This window comes from Erpetoichthys calabaricus, chromosome 4, assembly GCF_900747795.2.
Source record: "Erpetoichthys calabaricus chromosome 4, fErpCal1.3, whole genome shotgun sequence".
NCBI lineage: Eukaryota > Metazoa > Chordata > Cladistia > Polypteriformes > Polypteridae > Erpetoichthys > Erpetoichthys calabaricus.
In genome coordinates this window covers 203,011,662-203,028,191 of record NC_041397.2, presented here as the reverse complement: position 1 = coordinate 203,028,191, position 16,530 = coordinate 203,011,662, and the positions used below count along the sequence as shown (strand labels likewise).

The 16,530-nt window shown below is 37.5% G+C and overlaps 1 protein-coding gene across 2 annotated transcripts in view; it reads right to left on the bottom strand.

Annotated features, from left to right (window-relative positions):
- Positions 1-16,530, bottom strand: part of brwd1 (bromodomain and WD repeat domain containing 1) — a 216,081-nt gene that overhangs the window by 170,482 nt on the left and 29,069 nt on the right. For both annotated transcript variants that reach the window (XM_028800205.2, XM_028800203.2), the window contains exons 6-9: positions 11,058-11,153; positions 7,508-7,668; positions 7,146-7,367; positions 6,162-6,262 (exon numbers count right to left, since the gene is read on the bottom strand). In XM_028800205.2, the coding sequence (XP_028656038.2) occupies positions 6,162-6,262; positions 7,146-7,367; positions 7,508-7,668; positions 11,058-11,153 (580 nt within the window). The remainder of the gene's footprint in view (positions 1-6,161; positions 6,263-7,145; positions 7,368-7,507; positions 7,669-11,057; positions 11,154-16,530) is intronic.

Below are 16,530 nucleotides of genomic sequence, written 5' to 3'. Positions count from 1 at the left end.
ATACATACATATATACATATATACATACATACATATATATACATACTACATATATATATATATATATATATATATATATATATATATATATATATTATATATATATAATATATATTTATTATACACACACACAGCTTTGCTTGCCCACCCCCGGGTTTGGTTTACCGGATATACAATTTAAAGAGATTATTTTCATGGGAATTGTTACATGTGCATTATTTTCACTTTTAATTTAAAATTTTTGTAAAAACAATACTGTACTCATCCTTTATTTCCAGACCCGGGCGTGGTTAACTCACTCTCTCGCAGGACGTATAACACTGCTCGGGTTGTGAAGGGTGAGCGGCTGAACGCACGCTAAGGAGATGCAGTCGGATCATCTGCTGGCTTGTTGCTGCTGGTGAGCTGCGTTTTCTGCTAGTCACACTTTGCGTCGATCATTTCAAAGCCTGTACAGCAGCTATCCTTTTGCCACTTCGTGTCTCTGCCGGTCGCATTGTGAAAGGGGGGGTGGGGGTTGGGCTGAACGCATGCAAAGGAGAAGTGGTCGGATCATATGCTGGCAAGCTGCATGTTCTGCTTGTCACTTATTGTTTTAAGAGCTGGGAGCACATGTCTGTCTGCCAAAAGCATTCCAACAACTGCTTGGTTAGATATCCGTGAACTTGTTTTAAATGTTGTCTCACTGCCTTGTCTCTCGTGACGTTAAAGTGTTTCGCAGGACGTCAAATTGTAATTTCTTAGCACCAAGTCACATGTTTAAGGTCCCCGCTAGATGCTCCATGGCCAATCTCTTTCATCTCGCGGGTCTTTTAAGTGTCTTCCGAGAAGATCACGTTTTGTCTCCCTGGTCTCCCTTCCACCAAGATTTTTTTTTATAAGAGAGATATATATATTAGGACTGTCAAACACTAACTTTAACGCCGTTAAAAAAAATTAGTGCCGTTAACGCAGATTCTTTTTGATCCTACGAAATTCCAGTAAATTCCTGCAAACTGAACGCATGCCACTCTAGCCTTCAAGTTATTTCTCGTAGAAGTCACTCCATATTCCTAATTGTTGAACGATAGAAAAAGGTCCATTAAATGGGAAGTTCAGTTTCAAAACTTGCCCGACAGCTCACTCAATAAAACTAAGGTTGTATGTAGTTACTGTCAAGCCGAGTTTAGTTATCACCGGAGTACAAGCAGCCTACAATATCACATGCAAGCCAAGCATTCATTTTACACTAATAGCATTAGCACGGGTATTATGCGACAGACCACGCATTTGGCAGAAACCAATAGGCGTGTCAACCTCCAGCAAATTAACGTTAGCAATTGCTAAATGCATAGCCACAGCATGCATGCCGATTTATATAGAGTAGGACGAAGGTCTGCGCCACATAATTCGGATCACGTCCAACGACCCAACTTATGAATTACCCTAGAGAGCCACAGTCGTTAACTAGTATACACAAGCTGTATGATTCAGAGAGGGAAAGACTAGTTAAGGAGTTGGAGAGCACGGAGACAGTCGCCCTTACTGGTGACTACTGGACATCACTTGGAAATCATAGCTACCTCAGGGTTACAACCCATTGTATCGACGAACAGTGGAAACAGCATTCACATGCTTTGACGGTCATTAAAACATCGGAGAAACATCATGCCGAAACATGTGCCAAACATTTTAAGGATGTAGCAAAGCAGTGGAACGTTGAGAATAAAGTAAGCACACTCAGTACAGAAATTTAATTTCAGCGATGTGACAGCTGCTTTTCAAACACTTGCCATGCATTGCGCACAGCATTCAACGTTCTGTCAGTGTCTCTGCAGAATAGTGCATTTGATGGCGTACTTTCCAAATGCTGAAAAGTGGTGGAGCACTTCAAGCACAGTCCATCAAATATTGCAGAACTTGAGAAACAGCAAGTCGCGCATGGCCTGAAGACTGAGACACTCGTACAAGACGTGCCGACTAGATGGAACTCCACACTGGAGATGGTGAAGCGTGTGCGAAGAAACGAACAACCACTAAGAGATGCACTGCCCCTACATAAAACTAACGTGGTCATGCCAACAAATGATGAGCTGGAGAAACTTCAGAAGCTGGAGGCATTGCTCGAGCCCTGCAGGTAAAACACACGTTTTTTTTTTTTTATCTTCTAGCAATCTCGCACGCTGTCATTAAAAAATGTGCGTCTCCTTTCGGTAATTAAATACACATAGTGGGAGTGTGGTGTCTCTTACTTTAGCAGCAAATTCTTTTTTCATACTGTTGGATAGCTGACCAGTCCTTTAGCATATGGTTTGTCATAAGTCATTGATATTTATGCCATTTTAATGTAGTAATTATGAGTGGGCCAAATTTTGTGAAGGGATGTTTGTCTTTTGCGATACAGTACACAATGTTTACTTTGATTTTAAGAACCTCCTCATTAACTTTTATATTTTTGTGTGTCATTTGCAGCGGTCACAGATGATGACATGGCATGTGGGTTTTTTATTTACTTTGTTTTCTGAAAGGCTATGGTTATACATTATTCCATTTTAAAATCGGGTTTCCAGTAATGTACGGCATTGTGCCTGCAAACATTTCTCTCGATGCTTATCAGTACCTGCAAAACATTGGACTGATCATAAAAAAAGACAGGGGAATCTTTTAGTCACTGTACGTTAAACTGGTACCTTTTTTGGGTCAGATAATGAGACATTTAGTGGCAGGGGCCGCCTCCTCACATGACGGAACAGTAGTAGCGTAGTTACTCTTTATTCTCGACATAGTTTTTTTCCTTCCCTGTGTCCGTATTTTTTTTCTTCACTGTGGCCCTAATACGATTCAGTAGGGCTATACCACAAATAGCATTATAAATGCAAGTTGCATTTTTATTATTTATGTATATAGCTTAGCTTGAAGCAAGATCCATATTAATGCAGTTTGCCTTAATGATGGTTCAGTTGGTAAAGATGTCATCACCAAGTTGCACTTGTTTTATTTTATTTTATTTTTATTTGGTGAATACTGTACTGTGTAATGCACCTAGGCTTGAAGTCTTGAAGTAATAGTATTATTACTGGAAGTTGCACTATTATTTATTTTATTGTTATTATTTATATTATTATAAATAATATATTTATTATTTAAATATTAAATAAATATTTATTATTTAAATATTATGCAGTTTAATAATGGTAAAGTTGTTTAAAAAGTCACTTTAACGTGTCAGTGGACAGAAATTGTTAACATTAACAGAAAGTGTAATTGGTTTACAAAAAATATTTACTCTTTATTCCTTTTCTAAGACATGTTCAGTGCAGTATAACTTTTGTCAAGCACCTCTGGATATTTTACTAAGTCTAAATGCCTCTTTGGATGGTTGAAAATATGTTGTCAAAATTTCAGTTTAAGTTGTTTGCAAAATTTGTTCAATAAAAAGGTTCTATATTTTGACTGCAACTGTCATGCAATGTGATTCCTTCTCTTCATTAGTGCCACCTCTTGAAAACTATCACTTTATGGGGCCATGAAAACCTGTATTGATACTTGTGTGCACATTAAAATGTTTTTTTGTACAATGTACAATTCTCATGACAGTGGAATAGGTTATTCTTAGCCAGCAATTGCAGTGGAAAATGTGGTTAACATCCACTCATGCATGGGTAAAAAAAATACCATCTGATACCGTAAAACCAGTATAATTTTGAAAAATACTGTGATATAGAATTTTGGTCATACCGCCCAGCACTATATATATATATATATATATATATATATATATATATATATATATATATATATATATATATATATATATATATATATATATATACAGTGGAACCTCTAGATACGAGTTTAATTCGTTCCAGCACTGAGCTTGTATAGCGAATTTCTCGTATCTAGAACAAACGTCCCCATTGAAAATAATGGAAATCCAGTTAATCCGTTCCGCATCCCAAATATATTAACATAAAAATCATTTTTCCTAACAAATAACACTGATAAATTATATATACTGTAGTCTACCTTTAATAAATAACACTGGTAAATAATATAACTGATTATTAAAAGAATCAAACAGGTGTCCAAAGTGCAGTAGAGCATTCAATAAATCTTTAAATAAATAATCCTTAAAACAGTTGTGAAGTGGAGGTTTAAAGTACATAAGAATAACAATCCTTTAACACGAGGTTAAAACGTCAACAGGAAGCAGTCTTCAAAAAACAGATGACAATCCCCGGTGCTTCTTCTCTGTTAGCGTCTCACCTGCTTCTCCCATGCGGGCTCTGCAACAGGCGAGACACTTAATGCAGCTGACCTTCTCTACACCGTCCTGCTTCAGCTGTTTGGCTCGCCTGTTCAGCTACACGCGAGCCTGTACTCGCTCGCTCTCTCGCACCGACTTCCTACTGCTGCGGATTCCTGCCTCCTCCTGCAACCTCCGTTCTCTCTCCTCTCCTCTCTTTTCTTTTACTTCTTCCCCCTTAACCGGCTCGCGCTTCTCTATATATGCGGGGAAGACATGGCAGCTGCTAGGGTTACCACTTTTAATACAAAAAAATAAGGGACGCATACGTATTGATTCAAAACAGGACGCGCAATTTCATTCTCAAATACTGGACGATTCCGTATTTGAAAGGACGGGTGGCAACCCTGCCCAGCCCATCAGCCACAGGACAAATCATGGATGTGGGCAGTTTCCCACCTGTGCACTTAGGTGAGAAACGCAGACACCGCAGATCGCCCTGCGGCTCGCTACAGCTACCACGCCCCCTCGCTAAGCCGCGAGCTATACCCACAGCCTGGCTCGTGGCTCGTTACGTGAGCCAATGCTCGTATTTAGATCTGAATTTTTCGCTCATACTTTCCTCGTATTTTGAATTTCTCGTATACAGAGGTGATCGTATCTCGAGGTTCCACTGTATATAAAACACACAAATTATATATACACACACACACACATACTTACAACATATATACCGTATATACACATGTACCACGCGTACATTTTTTCCTGAAAATTAGCATTAGAAAGTCAGGCGCGCGTCATACACGAGGAAATTTTTTTCTGTAATGTTTACTTCTTCTGCTTGGGATCTCTCTCTCTCTCTCTCAACGTAAGAAAGAAAAACTTTCGTCATACAACAAAAACAGAAGGGCATTTCGCGGAAAACGTGCCCTCAACGCTTCCTATACAATCCCAATGCACGTCGTACACGGGGCAAATTTTTTTTTCCGCGATTTTCTTTGTAAAAGTTAGGGTGTGCATCTTACAAGAGGGCGCATGGTACATGAGTAAATACGGTGTATATATTTCTATTATATTGTATATATCTCTGTACCACCCTGTGAAACTCTCAGTGTTAACTCGCCCTTCAATGCAGTCAGTTATTATGGTAAGGAGGTAAAGCAAATTATCTATTCAAGAACATTGAATTTAACATCATAATAGAAGTGCAGCAAGAGCGGATAATGAACATTGGGGGGGAAAAAAAAAAAAAAAAAGCTGCATACAATAAAAATCAAGAACAAAGAGAATCGTCCAATAAATGAGAAAGAAAAATATTCCTAACAATATGCGAACAGAAATTCAAAAATGCAACGATTATTGAATGTAAGTTAGACGATAAAGTAATTGATAATATTGTTTTTGATGTGGCGTTAATGTAATTAAATTTTTTTATTGTTTTACTTTTTTACTATGTTTTATTATTCATTAGTATTTAAAATAGACAACTGTAGTGAAATACTCAAGTAACTGATTTTCTATCTATAATAACAAATGATCAAACTGTCTTCCTCCCACACCCTGCATACTGTTTTATATACCATCTCTTCAAATACAATCGCTTACTCTAATGGAGGGGCACCCTGATGCCCTTCGTGTGGCTCAGCCACAGGATAGCAGGTGCCTATGACTGGCTCTCGGGGGGTGGCAAGCGAAACAAGGAGGGGACAGAGCCATCTAGTACTGTATATGTAAATGAAAATAAATAAATGCAGACACACACACATAGTATATACACAAGATAAATAGACAGACATAGATAAATATATATCGATTTCACCAGCTTTTAGTTTCAATAAAAAAATACAAAAAAAAAAAGTACAAAAAATAATCAGAATTTAGCAGTGCTTCAGTAATACTTTAAAGTGGAAAGAGAAGGAAACTATAAACTTACTTGAAACTGACATTGTTAACATCCCATTGCCAAAAGCAGACAGTCCCATCAGCCCCAGTAGAAACTATGTACCTCATAGAGCTTCTGACCATTGGACAAAACTACAAATATAAGCAACAAGTGTTTTAAGCAGTGAAACAAAAATTCATTATTTTCCCCAAAGAATGAATCATATATTTTTTTTATTTCTAATCTAATTCCATAATTTGATACAAGTGGCAACTGCAAAAGATTTTTTTTTGCCTTTTAAAGAGAAAATTTTGAAATAGGCATGATTCCTGCAATCCCACACTGAAGTAGCCCTGAATTTTATAGATATATAAAACAACAATGGGATAAGCCCCGATTTTTAGAAAAGACAACTTTTACTTTATATTTAGTTTGACTTGACAAGATGTAAAATGGATCTGGGCAGAAAGTAATCAAATATTTCTCCTGTATAAATATAGCAGACTGACAAATAAAAAATAAATTTGTTATTTCTTAGAATTCTGGAATGTACTATTCAAAATCTACATCACCATTAAAGCAATCTATAAAAATTAGCAACCAAAGAAGGAACTTCTTCGACCAGAGTTGCAAAAAGTATCAGTGCTGCAGCTTCCCATCAGTTTTAATTACTACTTACAAAAAAGAACTGGCAACAATTTTGGAAGCACTTGCAGCCACTGCACTGCATGATATTTTATGATGAAACATTGTTTCTGTTCCTTGCACAGTACATGACAGTACTTGTCTGCAGAAGGACAGGCACCGTAGTGTCTAGGACAGCTGAAGTACTACTGCCATGGGGAAAAAAAAAATCCCACTTGCCAACAATGAATTTTGTGATGCTGAAAAAAAGACCAAGCTTCATCAGGCAAACAATATAGCAAAAATAAAAGTCTAACCAGTCTACTGATCTTTACCAAAAATATAGGTAAGCTATCAGTGGAAACTAGAAAAGAAATCAAAGAAAGCAAGCAAGAAAACAAGTCAAATTACCTGCAGAGAAGTTATAGATCCTGTATGTCCTTGTAAAACTGCGACAGGAGCACAGGTACGTAAACACCAGACTCTAATCACTTTGTCACAACTGCCTGCGGCAATTAATGTGTTCTCAAAGTTCACTGCAAGGTCCGAAATTTCAGCTGAATGTCCACGCAGAGTTGAGAGCAATCGTCCATCAAATGAGGACCAAATCTTTACCAAACAATCATCTGCACCCTGAAAAAAAATATCTTGACATGTGAAATTCAGTTAATTAAATTGCTACAGACTCAAATTCATGATGGAGTTCTAATACAATCCAGCAAAAATGTTTTAACTGTACATAGATCCAAAAGTTGTAATTTTTTTATACTTACAGTAAATATTCTTTGTCCTGTTCGATCAAAAGCAATGCAGTATACTGCTGAAAGATGTCCCAGAATTCGTTTGTGCATTTTTATGTGCTGGTAGTTACTCACAGGATAAATGAAACTAAAACACTGTATGCCTGTCAGCCGTCTTGCATGATACACTTCAACTGAAAAATAAAGTAATGTATAGGATTATCTAAAATGCATATTAACAATCTACTAAAAGTTAATGGTTATCTGTTGACAGTGTGCGTCTGACAAGGAAAACGTTTGTAATAATCTAAAAAATATTACTAAAAAGTAATATCAAATTTTTGGCAACTGACTAACAGGAAGTCAAGATAATCTAAAAAATATTACTAAAAAGTAATATCAAATTTTTGGCAACTGACTAACAGGAAGTCAAGATAAAACAAATTGTTTTCAAAACACTATGCAGAAGAGATTGCTCATGTACTTGTTATATTTTAAAAGAAAACTTGCCACTTTTAAGTATGCTAACTAATCAAAGACAGCTGCCTCAATGACCTATGCAAATGTCAGCATATGTTGGTAAAATTTGTGTCAGTCTTTAGTAATAGTTACATAGGGATGTTTTTAATAACAAACACACCTGATGTAAGTGAAATTTTAGCTCTGGTATTTATGTGCTCTCTGTTCTTGTGTAAAATATGACTCATTAAAAGTACAATAAAATCAGGTACTCCAGCACAATGTAAACTAGGACCATCTCTAGAACCTTAACTGAAAGCACCACTTTAAGATTCAGTTACAATGAATTTAGAAATATACAGTGCATCCGGAAAGTATTCACAGCGCATCACTTTTTCCACATTTTGTTATGTTACAGCCTTATTCCAAAACGGATTAAATTCATTTTTTTCCCCTCAGAATTCTACACACAACACCCCATAATGACAACGTGAAAAAGTTTGAGATTTTTGCAAATTTCTTAAAAATAAAAAAAATTGAGAAAGCACATGTACGTAAGTATTCACAGCCTTTGCCATGAAGCTCAAAATTGAGCTCAGGTGCATCCTGTTTCCCCTGATCATCCATGAGATGTTTCTGCAGCTTAATTGGAGTCCACCTGTGGTAAATTCAGTTGATTAGACATGATTTGGAAAGGCACACACCTGTCTATATAAGGTCCCACAGTTGGCAGTTCATGTCAGAGCACAAACCAAGCATGAAGTCAAAGGAATTGTCTGTAGACCTTCCGAGACAGGATTGTCTCGAGGCACAAATCTGAGGAAATTTCTGCTGCTTTGAAGGTCCCAATGAGCACAGTGGCCTCCATCATCCATAAGTGGAAGAAGTTCGAAACCACCAGGACTCTTCCTAGAGCTGGCCGGCCATCTAAACTGAGCTATCGGGGGAGAAGGGCCTTAGTCAGGGTGGTGACCAAGAACCCGATGGTCACTCTGTCAGAGCTCCAGAGGTCCTCTGTGGAGAGAGGAGAACCTTCCAGAAGGACAACCATCTCTGCAGCAATCCACCAATCAGGCCTGTATGGTAGAGTGGCCAGACGGAAGCCACTCCTTAGTAAAAGGCACATGGCAGCCCGCCTGGAGTTTGCCGCACCTGAAGGACTCTCAGACCATGAGAAAGAAAATTCTCTGGTCTGATGAGACAAAGATTGAACTCTTTGGTGTGAATGCCAGGCGTCACGTTTGGAGGAAACCAGGCACCGCTCATCACCAGGCCAATACCATCCCTACAGTGAAGCATGGTGGTGGCAGCATCATGCTGTGGGGATGTTTTTCAGCGGCAGGAACTGGGAGACTAGTCAGGATAAAGGGAAAGATGACTGCAGCAATGTACAGAGACATCCTGGATGAAAACCTGCTCCAGAGCGCTGTTGACCTCAGACTGGGGTGACGGTTCATCTTTCAGCAGGACAACGACCCTAAGCACACAGCCAAGATATCAAAGGAGTGGCTTCAGGACAACTCTGTGAATGTCCTTGAGTGGCCCAGCCAGAGCCCAGACTTGAATCCGATTGAACATCTTTGGAGAGATCTTAAAATGGCTGTGCACCGGCACTTCCCATCCAACCTGATAGAGCTTGAGAGGTGCCTGCAAAGAGAAATGGGCGAAACTGGCCAAGGATAGGTGTGCCAAGCTTGTGGCATCATATTCAAAAGACTTGAGGCTGTAATTGCTGCCAAAGGTGCATCGACAAAGTATTCAGCAAAGGCTGTGAATACTTATGTACATGTGATTTCTCAATTTTTTTATTTTTAATAAATTTGCAAAAATATCAAGTAAACTTTTTTCCGTTGTCATTATGGGGGTGTTGTAGTGCAGAATTCTGAGGGAAAAAATGAATTTAATCCATTTTGGAATAAGGCCGTAACATAACAAAATGTGGAAAAAGTGATGCGCTGTGAATACTTTCTGGATGCACTTTACATTAACACAAACAACTTAAAATCACAGGTCTCATTTGGCTGCAGTGCTTATGAGCTTCTGTGATAATTTGTTTGCTCTTGTTCTGAAGTTCATCCCTGCATGGAATGTAAATCTCTCCCTAAAGTATAACAAAGTTTCACAAACATAAGAAAAAAGTAGAGGGGTGTAAAGCCTTTTCCCTTCTCTATAGTAAATTAAACAAATCATTTTTAATCAGTATTTGAGAACTTAACATTGTTCAACAAGTTCTGCTTGTGTATGAAAATTTCTAATTCATCATGAAAACAGAATGGCAACATACATTTGTCTAAGTTCAAAAGCTTTAAATGCATTTTTGTATATATTCAAAAAAACTTTTTACATGTGAAAATTGTAACCTCAGTTTATTAACGGCCCTACTGTAAAAAATAAGTTATGGTCTCATAAGCACTTACCCTGTGTCAGATCTAGATGACTTGCGTATTATCAACCATAAAGGAGTATTGTCTAGTGTGAATATGGAGACTGTTGTTATACCCAACATTAATTTCCACAAATGAAAAAGATTTAATTTGGTTTATCTAAGTAAAACATTTCCCTCATTAGGTGTAATAATACATTAACACAAATTACTAAGGAATATGATTTCAATGTTAATTTCAAATAAAAAGGAAACAATACATTGCATACATTACAGAACATAATGGCAATAGGTTATAAAACAAAAATAAATAAATTCATTATTGTATAGGGACTAAGAATTGTGAGAATATTGTCTGACAGGCTCCCTGGCAATTCCCCATACTTATTACATACTATTCTATTGTAAAGTATAAGGGTGTAACATTAAAATATATGTATATGGACATTTATAGTTACATACTTTACACCCCATTATCTAAACCTGGAATTTGCATATTTGGAAATATGACAATGCAATTATTTCAGTTTTAGGTATTCAAATGTCATAGCAAATAAATGCATATAATAAATAAAACTTAATTTACACAAAAAAAAAATAAGATATCAAACAAAAGAAATTCTTAATAGCAATATGTCACCTGCACCAATATCTTGCTATTAAAACTGTAAATGCAGGTAAAATCTGAATTTCATAATTAAAAAAATCATTTTTAAATTGAAAAATACATTGCTTTTTTACCAATATTAGGTGAGTTCTTGAAGTGTTGCATCACCAGAGGTCTCCCATTACAGAGCACTGCAAATTCTGAACCCTTCCGTTGACCATTCTTACAATCTTTTGAAATAGAAGAGAATGCCATAAATATTTTAAACAAATGCTTCACACTTACTGCACACGAGTAAGTATTAGACAGAGAATAATGCTAAGCTTACACTCTAATATTTATTTAAACCAGTGATAGTATATTATAAGAACAAGGATGAAGGTGATCAAATTGATATTGCCACAGGTCAGGGAAATAGTAAATACAGATTTAAAATGCATTGTTTAGAGTATTATTATTTTTCCCCAAAATTACAAGAAGGCACTGATACCTGTGCTATTTGTTTAGTCAGATGACATGTATTGTATTCAGCAGCATTTTTAAGATTGTGTGTGTTGCAAAGTTCATAATGGTTTTCTAATTTTGCTGTATCTACATATTCTTCATAATATCGCCAAGCTTATAAATTCCCTTTCAAGCTATAGTGTGCTTTTCCTAAGAACCAAAAATCATTCTTTCATAAGTAGATGACTGACTCTGAATGGGCAATTTATCAAAACACTTTCCCTTTTCTTTCATACATTGTTATAGGAATCCACGTCACTCTGGTGGTTCTGTAAGACCCAGCTTAATTTTCTGTTGAGACTGATGTAATTTTAAAGCTACTGTAATGTTGGAAGGAAAAAAACAAGGAATCTAAAGGGGTGATAAAATATTCTGAGTCTTTAAAAGTATTTCTACTTTTGTAAGTTGTCACATAGACCTGAATCTTGTTAATAAGCTATAAGCACTGTATTAGGCAATGTTTGACAGCACAGTAGTCAAAAAGGACTTGACAGTGGAGCAGGCTCCTTTTCAAGTTCGAAGATATACCTAAATCAAGGTATTTGTAGAAAGGCAGCTAAAAACAGCATCGCTGATGTTGAAAATACTCCTAAAATGATATTAAACTTGTTCCTATGAAGTTGTAATTTTACAACTGTCAAGTGCATGGCTGCACTCGGGTCCTAATCTGGGATCCTGAGGTGGTCTGTCATGTGGTGGGTGCGGCAACACACTGTATTAACGCATGCTCCTCCTCAAGTGGCAGAGATGCCACTAATGACAATTTAGAAACCACAATTCAATGTATATACTTAATACTGGATGACCATTATATTCAAATAAATATAAACCTGAATTACACAAGCAGTTGTCTCCATTTCTACCTTTACTTTGTCAATTCAAAATATTACTATGAATCGTGCTCATTGTTTATAGAAACAAGAATATGTGTCTTCTGCATAGCAAAGTATATATTTTACGAATTATGGTTTTCAAGATTTTTTTCGCATATTTACTTCATTTTAAAAGTGTTTTTGTTTTTTTTAAAGTCATTGCTTGTTAATAGGCACAAATGCTGACATTACACTTGTACCTGCACTTTGTTATTTGTCACTATACTAAGAAATAACATCTACAGAAAGTGAATATAAATAAAACATAAGATGTTTTACTTATTCAATATGCTACCAGTCCAGTTTTTTTTCAAATTTATTCTGTTGAAATACAATAAATAACCTAAAATGGTGAAAAGGTAAGATGTAAACTGCCAGAGGTTTAAATTTAAAGTTTAGGTTAGCAAAACCTGAAAAAAAGGAAATTTTACAATATTACAAATGGGCCTTCTTCATGGAACAACTAATAGGTTACAAATCTACTGATGTTCTGCTCCAATTAAAAGTAAATTAAGCTGTGCAAGTTGAAGCAAACAATTTGCATACGTGTCTCAAATTCTGATGATTACTTATAAACCATCTGCCTGTCTTAAAGCAGAGTTGAAACAGATTGTGTTACTACGCCTTCTTAAGTACTACTTAGGCAATATAACACTGTAGAAAGTTGTAAACACCAGCGATAAAGGCAAGAATATGGCAATTAACAAATGAAATGAGGCCGAATATTATTACTCTTAGAAGTGTAAGCCTTTGATTTAGAGAAACTGCAAATAAAAATTAAAATGTCCGTGAGTATGGCATCCTACACAATCCAAACGCATTTGGGAACAGGAAGAAACTGACAGGAAGAGCTCTGGCAGATCCAAAATCACAACCCAAATAGAAGACAAGTTTCTGAAGGTCACCAGCTTGCGTGATAAACACCTCACAGCACAACAGCTTCACAATGGTCATATAAAGCAAGTCTCAGTTTCAACTGTGAAGAGGAGACTTTGTGCTGCAAGTTTGACAGGGCAAGTGGAAGTAAGAAAGCCATTCCTTTAAACTGGTTACCATAATTTGGCTGTTAAACCTGCAAAAGGTGGCGATAATAAAATTCTGTACACTTAATTGACTTTTTTTGATTTACCATGGTTTGTTTTATGCCTTGACTTCATGAAACATTAAGATATTAAAACTGTGCATTTCAATAAAAATTGAAAAAAATTGAGGTGTTCTAAAACTTTTGACTGGTAGTGTAACTTTCACAAGGAGCCATGGCCTCTCCACGCAGAATTAGGCAAACAATAGGAGGCACGCTCAGACCAAGCCCATTTATAAACATTCATACACACTCTAGAAATGTCAATCTCTAGAAATGCCAAAAAGACAGTCTTCTCCAAAGGTAAACCCACGAAACAGAATAGTGTTTCATACGTCTGGTTTCTCTAAAGAATTTACAATGGAATCAAAATAAAATTTTGTAGTTACCTCACTGAAAAAACCTCATGCTCACTAACATTAGCAATCGTTGAGGGGATAGAGGTCACTTTCCTATCTAATTCAGGTCTTGCAGACAGACAAGGGGGTGCTTTTGTGCAGCACTCACAGTGGAAGAAACTCTGCAAAGCCAAAGGAAAGGTGCAAGTAGTCCCAGAACCATGCAGCCCATCACTGGAGGTTCCCAGGTGTTAAGTATTGCAGGGTGTGAAGGTAATACAAGGTTAACAGGCTAAGGCATTTTCTGGTGTACTTCTTGTCCATCTATTAGAAAAGAACCAAGAGGCTTGTACACCGATCAGCCACAACACTAAAAACCACCTGCCTAATACAGTGTAGATGTCTCTCGTGTTCCAAAAACTATCTCTGATCTGTCGAGGCATGGACTCCACAAGACTTCTGAATGTGTCTTTGTATTATCTGGAACCAAGATGTTAGCAACAGATCCTTTAAATCAGGGAAGTGAGGGGCCTCCATTGATAATACTTGTTTTTCCAGGACATCCCACAGATCTTCTATTAGATTCATATCTGGGGAATTTGAAGCTAAGTCATCACCTTGAACTCTTTATCATGTTCCTCAAACCACTCCAGAACAATTTTTGCAGTATGCTAGAGAGCATTACCCTGCTGAAAAAGGCCACTACCATCAGGCAATCACCACTGCCATGATGGAATGTACATGGTCTGCAAAGGTCGTTAGGTAGGTGGTATGTGTCAAACTAACATTCACAAGAATGCCAGGACCCAAAGTTTCCCAGCAAAACACTGCTCAGAGCACTACACTGCCTCCACCCAATTCCCCTTTTCCCATAGTGCACCCTGCTCCCTTCTCTTCTCCAGATAAACAACAGACACGCACCTGGTCATCCACATGATCTTAAAAAACAAAACAAAACAAAAAAAAAAACCCACATGATTCATCTGACCATACCACCTTCTTCCATTGTTCCATGGCCTACTTTCAGCAAGTGGCAGGGGTTAGCATGGGCACTCTAACTGGACTGTGGCTACACAGCCCCACATGCAGCAAGCTCTGATGTACTATGTGTTCTGTCACCCTTTTTTATTGCTAGCATTAAGTTTTTCAGCAATTTGGGCAACAGTAGTTCATCTGTGGGATCAGACCAGATGGGCTAGCTTTCACTCATCACACGCATCAATAGGCCTTGAGAGTCTATGAACCCGTCACCAGTTCACCAGTTTTTCCTTAGATCACTTTTGGTAGGTACTAACATCTGCATACCTGGAACACCCCACAAGACCTGCTGTTTTGGAGATTCCCTGACCCAGTCTTCTATCCATCACACTTTGACCTTGTCAAAGTCGTTCAGATCTTTATGCTTGGCTATTTTACTTGCTTCCAACACATCAACTTCAAGGGCTGATAGTTCACTTGCTGCCTAATATATCCCACCCCTTAACATGTGCCACTGTAAAGAGATTATCAATGTTATTCACTTCACCTGTCAGTGGTTTTAATGTTGTGGCTGATCGGTGTATAGTACTTTACATGAAGAAGGAATATGCAAGTGTGGTGAAAGTATTCAATAAAACAGAAAGATATACATAAAGATTATTATAATCGAATGGTTACTACATTTAGCATTTTCATTTGCAAAACACACAGTGTCTCCATATACAGTTAGGTCTATAAATATTTGGACAGAGACAACTTTTTTCTAATTTTGGCTCTGTACATTACCACAATGAATTTTAAATGAAACAACTCAGATGCAGTTGAAGTGCAGACTTTCAGCTTTAATTCAGTGGGGTGAACAAAACGATTGCATAAAAATGTGAGGCAACTAAAGCATTTTTTTTAACACAATCCCTTCATTTCAGGGGCTCAAAAGAAATTGGACATTTCACTCAAAGGCTATTTCATGGGCAGGTGTGGGCAAGTCCGTCGTTATGTCATTATCAATTAAGCAGATAAAAGGCCTGGAGTTGATTTTGAGGTGTGGTGCTTGCACGTGGAAGATTTTGCTGTGAATAGACAACATGTGGTCAAAGGAGCTCTCCATGCAGATGAAAGAAGCCATCCTTAAGCTGTGAAAACAGAAAAAACCCATCCAAGAAATTGCTACAATATTACAAGTGGCAAAATCTACAGTTTGGTACACCCTGAGAAAGAAAGCAAGCACTGGTGAACTCAGCAACGCAAAAAGACCTGGACGTCCACAGAAGACAACAGTGGTGGATGATCACAGAATCATTTCCATGGTGAAGAGAAACCCCTTCACAACAGCGAACCAAGTGAACAACACTCTCCAGGGGGTAGGCATATCGATATCCAAGTCTGCCATAAAGAGAAGACTGCATGAAAGTAAATACAGAGGGTGCACTGCAAGGTGCCACTCATAAGCCTCAAGAATAGAAAGGCTAGATTGGACTTTGCTAAAGAACATCTAAAAAAGCCAGCACAGTTCTGGAAAAACATTCTTTGGACAGATGAAACAAAGATCAACCTCTACCAGAATGATGGCAAGAAAAAAGTATGGAGAAGGCGCGGAACAACTCATTATCTAAAGCATAGCACATCATCTGTAAAACACGGTAGAGGCAGTGTGATGGCTTGGGCGTGCATGGCTGCCAGTGGCACTGGGACACTAGTGTTTATTGATGATGTGACACAGGACAGAAACACCCGAATGAATTCTGAGGTGTTCAGAGACATACTGTCTGCTCAAATCCAGCTAAATGCAGTCAAATTGATTGGGCGGCATTAAATGATACAGATGGACAATGAC